General features: G+C 47.4%; 1 protein-coding gene across 2 annotated transcripts in view; it reads right to left on the reverse strand.

Annotated features, from left to right (window-relative positions):
• sdk1a (sidekick cell adhesion molecule 1a) overlaps positions 1-10,000 on the reverse strand; it is a 255,428-nt gene that overhangs the window by 42,551 nt on the left and 202,877 nt on the right. For both annotated transcript variants that reach the window (XM_030350672.1, XM_030350671.1), the window contains 3 exons: positions 6,509-6,630; positions 5,065-5,177; positions 462-612 (listed from right to left, as the gene is read on the reverse strand). In XM_030350672.1, the coding sequence (XP_030206532.1) occupies positions 462-612; positions 5,065-5,177; positions 6,509-6,630 (386 nt within the window). The remainder of the gene's footprint in view (positions 1-461; positions 613-5,064; positions 5,178-6,508; positions 6,631-10,000) is intronic.

Consider the following 10,000-nt stretch of genomic DNA (forward strand, 5'->3'; position numbering starts at 1 on the left):
TTTGTTTTTTTTTGTGAGAGGAAGTTTGACGCGGTGGTAAAAGGAAATAAACGGTTCGATCTAAAGTCTGCTTCTTCCGTTTGTCAAAACACCTCAGAATTTTTCAAGATGGAGATCAGCAATCAACTAGTATGGTCTGACTTTGGTGATCGTTGATTTGGTGAAGACGGTTCTTAATAACTGCCTGCGTGAATCAAGAGGAGCTAATTTGACAGCAATCAAAACAACGTAATTAACTTGTTTTTTTGGCCCAAAAATTGTATCCAATCTGCTCTTTCACTCGTCGAGTGGATGGCTTCATAAAATACAGAAGTGCAAAGCGCAGCACTTTGAAAGTTTAAAATCTGAACCTGACATGGATTAAAATCAATACAATCTACAATGAGGCATAGCTGCGACCCTTTTGTCCTTCCACATGTACGTGCGTGCCCGAGTGCCCGTGTGTGTGTTAGGTAGCCGACCTTCCAGCGGACGCGTAGGCTGGTCTGCGTGGCCGCCAGCAGGGTGAGATTGGAAGGGGGCGTGTCCGGGGCAGCCTGCAGGGTCTGGATCAGTCTGGAGGGTCCGCTGAGGGGGCTGGAGCCCACGATGTTAGCCTGCCTCATGCGAAACCTAGGCAGGGACAAGAGCTCCGAGTTAGTCCAATCAGTGGTTGGGCGGTAAGACCCCCATCACAGAGGGTTTGGGGTTCAATCCCTGACCTTCCAGAGTAGACATGTAGGCATCCTGAAGCAAGACACCTAACCCCTGCTCTCGGTATACTCAGGTGACAAGCGAGAATATTGAAGAAATGAACGGTTGTACACTGTGCCAAAATTGCCAAATCTGTCCTTGACAGAACTTACAAATATGCATTTTTCCCAAAATACGAGTTTGCAGGAATTGCGTCAGTGTTGTCGAACGCAAACGCTGCTCTCTATTGCTTCCCGATTCATCTCTGCTGTGAACTAAACGGACAGAGACGTTCAAAGGCTGATCCTGACATTTAAGCTGAGCCCATTTCTCATCTAAAGACAGCCCAGTGGACGGGGTTATAATGCCACCTCCCTGTAGAGGGATGTCGGGGGCGATGCCGGGTAGAGAACAATGAAGTATAGTATCTCTGTGATGTTGCAGATATCTTTTGAGGAATTGGGTTGCTGCATTATGTAATGCCAAACAAGCCGTTTTAATCTAATCCCTGGAGCGTTTCCCACGGTGGTACAATTCGTTTGGGGTGGTGTCATGCCCATTCGACCACTGTTTGCTTTCGAGCAAACAAACAAACTCTGTTCCGCTTCAAAGTACGGGGCCCGCTTCTAGGTGAGCACGACTCATTTAAATGGACTGTTTTAATAAACCAGTTATACACAATATATTGTTTCCAGTTGGAAACTAAAGTGTACATTCAACCAACGTGCAATGTTGTTGGTTTTGTTGGTATTATAGTTGAGTCGGATTAGGTCCATACTAACGCAAACCAAAATAACATTGCACTGTGGTTTGATTGGAAACTTGAAAATTCCAACTGAAAATAATGTCTGGTATATGAAATAAATATAAACACAAACGTAATAACCGCTTTTGTGCAATCTTGACGTGAAAGCACTAGCATAGGGTCATGCGACTTCGTAGAGTTGAGTTGAGTAGTGTCAGTCGTTTATGTGTCACCACGCCTACACAAGCAACAGAGACGATGGCAGTGCTTTTTAGAAAAGTTCAGAGAACATCAACTGTGGAAAATAAAATAAGGAAGAAACCACCGTCACACTGTCACTGGCCTCCGCGCATGTTTACTAAACCTGTTTTCTGCCTTCTGTGTTTGTGACGTCAAACGTGACCTAACAGGAAAAGGCACTGAACGGCATACTCGTCTACTGGCAATGGGAGAGGAGTCAATCGACTATTTTAGCAGGTCTTCCTCTACTGGAAAAAACTGCATATACGGGCTAATTCTGTTGGAAAATGGGTATTAGTTGGAGTGACAGGAACCCACCCGCCCCGGGCTGGTCTCTAAGTGAATCATAAAGGAGGGGGTGGCGGATTTAACCGCCACGAATGATGACTGTTGACCTAAAAAGACTAAGACTTAATCAACAAATTGACAAGAGCCAGCAAATATACACAACCAGCAAAGAGTCGCAGCCAGTAAACAGAGACAGCCGGTCAAGGGATACAGCCAGCTAATAGACGCTACCAGGGAAGAGACACTAACAGAAAATCACAATTTGTGTTCTGGCACGAGCCCGCGGCAAACCTTGTTTGAAGCCAGGTATTTTGTCTGCTTGTTTGTCTTTTGTTATGTGGTTTTTACTCTACTCTCTGTTGGTAGGAATGCACACACAACAACAAATGTGCTATAGAATAGAGGAGGAAATTTGTGTTCTTTAGTAATTAGTGTTTATTTCATGTTGGCTTTTGTCGTTCGGCACAGCGTGTCCGTTGGTGATATTTAGTCGACATTTCAAGTGGACCAACGGGCAGACTGAGACAGCACAGTTAATGCATCGTTCATCTGTTTGTTTCCTTGTAATTCTATAGTGTGTTTCCCACCGCAAAAAAGATGTATCGCAATGCAAGTCAAGCAGATGTTGTTGACTCAACAAAAGTGCGACTTTCTGCACCTGTTATGAGAATGTTTTCTATTGGCCCCCCATGTGTGGGGGAGACAGAAAGAGTGAGGCAGAGAGAAGTAGACCTTGTACGAATTCATTTGTCTCTTGTCCAATTTAAATGGCAAATATGTCAAATGAAGTTTGTTCATAAAACACTTCACAGCGCCGTTGAGGGGGCCCGAGCTAACCGAATTAGACGGGCTCCCTCCCTGCCCTCACAGACCCCAAAGTGTGAGGACTCTGTTGGCAATTAGGCGCCTCCCAGAGGGAGACCGCAGAGGAACTATGGATCATAAGATGGATTCAGAAGACGCTGCCTGTGCAATAAGTTAAGTCAGGGCAATTGGCAATCTACCAAGAGGAGAGAATTCATATGATATCAGGTGATTAAATACAAGAATGTTATATCATATTTACAGAAATAGAATATAATACAGAGATAATAAAATGGTGCCAATGCAACGGTGCCAATGCAAAGCGTATGATATAACTGTCATACACACTGGTTGTGTGTTTGTGTGTGTATATGTGAGGATAGAATTCATATGATATCAGGTGATTAAATACAAGAATGTTATATCATATTTACAAAAATAGAAGATAATAAAAAGATAATAAAATGGTGCCAATGCAACGGTGCCAATGCAAAGCGTATGATACAACTGTCATACTCACTGGTTGTGTGTTTGTGTGTGTATATGTGTCTTCGTGTGTGCGTGCGTTTGTTTGTGTGTGTACATGTGCGTGTGTGCATGTGTGTGCGTGTGTATGTGTGTGTGTGCGCAGAGTCAATCAAAAAGGGAAGATGAGCAACATGCAGGAGTGCTTCACTTCATCTGATGACCCAGAGGCAGTACTAGATGTGACAACAGTCACATGTGCACACACACACACACACACACACACACACACACACACACACACACACACACACACACACACACACACACACACACACACACACACACACACACACACACAATCCCATTACAGATGAGATAAAGAGAGTGAAAGAGACAGAGAGAGAGCGAGAGAGAGAGAGAGATAAAAGAGAGAATAGAGCTGTTTTTGTCTGTCATAGATCACACTCAGACCACTGCTTGCTCCCCAAGGCCCTATAGCAGGTATTACACCCACTCTCTATTCTATTACTCTCCTTTCTTCACCTGCTCCTATCTAGTCTTCACCTCCTACCCCTGGCCTCTCACACCCTCCTCCTCCTTCTCCCCTCCCCTCTCTTCTCTTCACCCTCCCTCATCTCTCACCTCCTCCCCCCTCGACAAAATCACTTTCATCTTATTCTCGTCTTCCTCCAAAGTAATCCCTCTCTCTCTCTCTCTCTCTCTCTCTCTCTCTCTCTCTCTCTCTCTCTCTCTCTCTCTCTCTCTCTCTCTCTCTCTCTCTTTCGTGCTCTCTCTCTCTCTGCCATGTCCTCATCCCTGTATTCCATCCTTCTCCCTAGTCCCTCTCTGCACCCTGTCCCTCTCAATTTCTTCTTCTCCCCTTCTGTCCTTCCTCTCCCCTCCTTCCCCTCCATCCCTCTTCTTCCCGCCTAGCCTGTCTATTTCCCTCCGTCTGCTCTTCTTCTGCTCCTCTTCCCTCCTCCCTCTCTTCTTCCCTCCTCCCTCTCCTCTTCCCTCCTCCCTCTCCTCCTCCCTCCTCCCTCTCTTCTTCCCTCCTCCCTCTCCTCCTCCCTCCTCCTGCTCCTCTTCCCGCCTTTCCTGTCTTCTTCCGTCCTCCCTTCCTTCTTCCGTCCTCCCTCTCATCCTCCTCGATCTCGTATCCTTCTCCCTCTCTTCTTCTCCCTCTTCCCTCTCTTCCCAGCTCTGTCTCTTCTTCTCTTCTCCTCCCCTTTCCTCCTCCCTCTCTACGCCACCCCCCCCCCCCCCCCCCCCCCCCCCCTCCAGGGGCTCTGGGTTAGCAGGAGGCGTGGTAATAGGGATCTGCATGCAGCTCCTGCAAAAGTTGCTGACAAACACAAAAGTCTGAAATGGAACCGTCTCTGTGTCTCTGCTTGATTTATTTCCACTCACCTAAGTCTCACGATGCCACAGCGGCAGACGACAGCGTGTGTGTGTATGTGGGAGGGTAGGTGGAAAGAGCATCTATGTGGCAGTGCAAGTGTTCATGTGTGATTGCTTTCGTGAGCGTATACAAGTTCCATTCTACCAGCTTTAGTTGGGGTAGATCATGTGTACTTGTCTTACTGTGAGTATGTACATGTGTGTGTTTGTCTGTGTGTGTGTGTGTGTGTGTGTGTGTGTGTGTGTGTGTGTGTGTGTGTGTGGTTGTGTGTGTGTGTTTGTGTGTGTGTGTGATGACATGTTCTCATCGACCTGCCTTTGTGGGTGTAGGTGTGGGTGTGAACGCTGCCTCTGCGTGGGCAGTGTATCTACCTTGTGTGTGTGCGTGTAGGTGTGTGTGTGTAGGTGTGTAGGTGTGTAGGTGTGTATGGGTGCGTGGGACTGACCTGTACTGGGTGAACGGTGTGAGGTCGGGGATCTCCAGCAGCTGGGTGCCAGGGACGTGTTGTATCTGGTACACCACCTTCCAGGCCACCTCCTCGCCATCCATCTCCACCACCTGCAAGGAAGCACAGTCCGGCGTGAGGGCCGACCCCTGTGATCCCCTGCTCACTGCGAGCGGCGGTGAGGAGAACGTTTGCGGCGTGGAGACTAGACTCTGACACTGGAAAGGTCGAGAAATAATCACTGCCCCCTTGAGTGCAGAAGAAAGTGTGCGGGAAGTGTGAGGATTTGTTGGTGAGTCTATGCCTTTGTTTTTGTGTGTGTGTGTGTGTGTGTGTGTGTGTGTGTGTGTGCGCTTGTGTGTGTGTGTGTGTGTGCGCTTGTGTGTGTGTGTGTGTGTGTGTGTGCGTCAGTGCAGGTGTGTGCCTATTGCGAAGTGCACAGGGCATGAAAGAGAATCATTCCAAACAAAGCGTTGCGTGTCGTTTTAGTCATTGTTCGTAGAACAAAGTGGGGAATATCGAACGGGAAAAAAACACACAAATAAATAAAGAGGAAACGCACAAAAATCAAGAAGTAAACAGTGTGTCCTCTGCGTTGCAACTCTATTAAAGCGGGGAGGCAGTCCGAAAAACGCGAGCGCCGAATTTATCCGCATGCATTTCTATAATTCCTTTGAATTTTTCATATTGAGGGAAGGATCTCTGTCTCATCCATTCAGCGAACCCATCACTCTGTGGGGGACAGGATGAGAGGGGGTGACGAGAGAGGAGGAGGAGGAGGAGGAGGAGGAGGAGGAGGGAGGGGGGAGGGGGTGTGTGAAAGATGAATAAAGCGCCAGACAGCCTGGAGGTGTGCACACTTGTAAGACCTGCCACTGTGTGCGTGCACCAGGACATCTTAGCACTCGGTTTGTTTCGTATCTCCCCCCCCCCCCCCCCCCCCCATCCCCCATCCCCCGCTCTCTGTCACACAGACCCTGAGGAGAAGGGGGGGCAGGAGACCTTATCCACCTTTACTGAAGTGCAAATCACAGTTTTGGACACTAGAGGGAATCAATAATGTTCATTGAGGACAGGGGGCCACCTTTGAACCCAGTGCCAACTCACAGCAGTGAGTGCTTTTATTTTGAATGTTAGCCCAAAGAAAATAGATATCGGAATCTAAAAAGGACGCGCCTTCATAAAAGGGGACCAAAACTTTAAAAATGTTCTTCAAAGTCGTTTTTCTCTTTTGGCCTTGTAGGCCTTTGTGATGTCGCCCCAGCGACTATTACTGAAGGCCTACCGAAGGAGCAGAATTCATTATTTAAATTGCATTACGAATGCACGGGTGGATACCCTCAGAGGCAATCTTGGGAGGGACGGCTGGCTGAATAGACGGAGAGACGGACAGAAGGACGGACGGACGGACTGACAGACGGACCTTCGCTCCACAAACACATACCTGTCCTTCTACGACCCACTGCGATTTGGCGGTTTTCCCGTCGGAGCCCGGCCGGAAGTTGATTGTGACCGAACGCGGGCTGATGTTGGAGACGACAAGGTTAGACGGCGCTCCGGGAAGTTCTACAAATAGGAGACACGCGGAAAGACAAACAAAAAAAAAACACAGTTTCATTAAGGCACGAGAACAAAGTGGACCGCTTCTCTAGCTCTGTGATCTGTGGAGCAGGACGCCAAATCCCTGCTGAAAGAGCACTCCAACCATCTGCAGGGCATTTAGCATTACCATGGGGAGGCTGTAAAACCATAATGCTAAAACATTTCTCTGTGATTTAATCAAGGAAAAACAACCGCTCTCATCTAGGGAGCAGCCACCCCCCCCCCCCCCCCCCCACCACAGCCCCCTGGCAGTTTGAACCACTGCAGAAAGCAGAGTGTCAGTCATAAGAGAAGTTCAATTTCCACTGTGTGCTTGTTAGCCATTAGTGTCAAATTAGACCTTTCTCGAGCTGAACTTAAACGCTTACTTAAAATAAGTGCTTGTGTGTATTTGTCAGTAGTGTCAAAACCACCAGCTGAAGTCTCAGAGCTAACATTTGTCAAACATTTTGTACCCTCATTTAGTAAAAGTTGAATACATTTTCTTAATACAATTGTGATTTGTGGAATGTGAAACAAATCTTTACAAATCTTGTAATTAATGTGTGTTCATGTGTTCTATAAGCACAGAGCAGTCCCCAAAAGCCCCATCTTGGTGATCGCCCCAACACAACTGCGACAGCGGTCGAGAGTGCTGTTTCTCCGAGAGCAAGAAAAACTACAGCGAAAGTAAAATGTATGACCGAGAAGGGAAAACTTTTAATCAGGGTTTAATTAGGCTGGGTGACCTCTTGTACTACAGTCCAATTACACCCCTTGTATTTTTTCCCCCCCTTACAGATAAAATCTGTTGAAGGGCGGGCTGGGAAACATGAAATTACTTTGTTAAATGTGCCATCCTCTGTCTTTTTTTTTTTTTTTTTTTAACGAGGTCATAATTTTTTACCTTAAAACATCAACTAAATGAACCGATAATAGCCTCTCATGCTACCAGTGTGCATCGTTTCCGCGCTATTAGATGAATCTGTCGGCCGGCCATACAATAAGCCAGGGAGATAAGACAAAAAGAAAAAAAAAGGAGTGGAAGGAGAAAGTCCATTTCAAGCCTATTAATGGTGAGCCAGTCCCATAAATTATGTTCAGGCTATTTGTATGGTAATGCTATTCCATCTCCGAAGTGGTTAGGACCGACGCAGGCAGCTAAGGACCGGGGAGGGGGGGGGGGGGGGTGTGGGGGGGGGGGGGGGGGCTTGGTAGCAGTTTAGGGATTGGACCCTGTCCTTCACTGGGGAATGCGGCGCAAAGTGCAGAGGGGGACAGCGTATCAGACACTGGGCCAACTGTTGTGTGCGCACAACACCTGTGAGGTGTGTGCGCACACACGCACACACACACACACACACACACACACACACACACACACACACACACACACACACACAGACAGACAGACAGACAGACAGACAGACAGACAGACAGACAGACAGACAGACAGACAGACAGACAGACAGACAGACAGACACACACACACACACACACACACACACACACACACACACACACACATTAACAGATCAATAGTCTTTGGGGAGTTGGAAGACCTCATTCTCTTTCTCCCTCGCTGCGAAACATCTCCAGAAATGCGCGTAGAAACGACTTATTATCCAATCCAATTCATTTGTATGTAGCTTATCGCTTTTTTTAATGTTTTCCTCCGAAAAACAGGGCGTCAATAAATCATTAAAGCATTCTATATTCTCCTTCTGTGCCGACTGTTCAAATGGGATTTTTTTTTGTTTTTCATTGATTGAGTGGCTAACAATCAAATGTCAAAAATCCTGCATTAGTCTTCGGGTATTTATCATAATTAAGCAAGGATAAAGTGCTGTTATGTCAGCGCAGACGCGCACACGAGGGAGTGCCACCTTCCGAGTTTGCGAGGCGCTTTAATGTAGGCCCCTAACATTGATGACTCCAGAGCCTTGGCAGTGTTTTGCTGTCACAGAGACTTGACAGATCCTGATTGTCAACAACAAAACAACTCTCACGCAACCATTACTTCCACCCCTGGAGAGAGCTCCGCGTTCGGATCCGCGTCAATTAGACGGCAACGATCGAAATGATAACGCCGGAGTTTGGCGAAACAAGCGTCAGCACGAGACAAGCTCAAAATAGGTTTACAAATCAGCATTTGTCTGTTTTTTTTTGGTTTAAATGTCAGAACATTTGTATTTACACAGATGGGGTGGGAGAAAATGCTTCCCAGGGGTAGTTCACAGTTAAACTGACAGACAATGAGTTGGCTGAGAGAGTCTCTGACAAGGGGGCTCAGAATGTTGCGCTGTACTCTCGGCGGTCATTAGATCTCGTTCCTGCGCGGTGCATAGACACTGACGGTAATGAGATAGTCCGACGATAAGTCGGATGAGACTTATTCGAATGGACACTCCTTAAGCAGGGTGTCCTTCCTGGCTAGTGTCCTGTTTGAGAACTTCAAAGTGTGAAGGCCCTACATGAAGGAACCCCATTGGAGGCCCCGAGATGTAGCCTGGACAGATTTTAACACAGGGTTATGGCAAAGCAACACTCATTACGTCTACATCTATTATTCAAACGGCGAGAACATAATTACAAATGAATTGAGTCCCAGTTCGGAATCTCTGTCCATCTCATCCGTGTGTGTGCAATTGTGGGTGTTCGTGTGTGTGTGTGTCTCAGCGGGTGAGTGTGTCTGTGTGTGCGTGTTTGCTTGTGTGCGCGCAAGTTTGGGTGCGCGAGTGTCTGCGCGTAAGTGTGTGCCTGCGAGTGTGTGTGCGGACGAGTGTGTGTGCGGGCGAGTGTGTGTGCGGGCGAGTGTGTGTGCGGGCGTGCAGAAGAGTTGTGGGGACTTTGATGTGGCCAGATGAATGACAAAGAATCTCTCCATCCTACAGAGACATGAATAAATAAAAAAGGCATGAGGCTGAGGCTGCTAAACTCATACCCATTCCTTCGCTCTCTCTCTCTCTCTCTCCCTCTTTGTACACTCTTCACTTCCGTTCGCCTCTGTTCCCTCCCCTCCATCCCTCTGTCTTTTTGCTTTCATGAATTAATGAACACCTCTGAATCTCAGTTCTCTTTGTATCCATCTTTCCACCTTCTCCGATGCTTTGTGCTTTGATTACTAAATGAATAATAAGGACATCGGTTTGGACGGAACATCTGCCACCGGGGTGTTTGGACTGCCTCTCCACTGTTTCTCTCGCTCTTGTGTTTTCTGAGGGGTTAATGCCTTCTGTTGAGTCGTGAGTGGTTGTTTTTGCGATTTCCGTTGCTCTTGTTCTCGTCGAAGGCTACGTCTGTTATCGCAGCCCCGCTCCATTCCTCTTTGATTGTCTCTCTCCCCCTTTCCATC

Source organism: Gadus morhua, chromosome 3, assembly GCF_902167405.1.
Source record: "Gadus morhua chromosome 3, gadMor3.0, whole genome shotgun sequence".
Lineage (NCBI taxonomy): Eukaryota > Metazoa > Chordata > Actinopteri > Gadiformes > Gadidae > Gadus > Gadus morhua.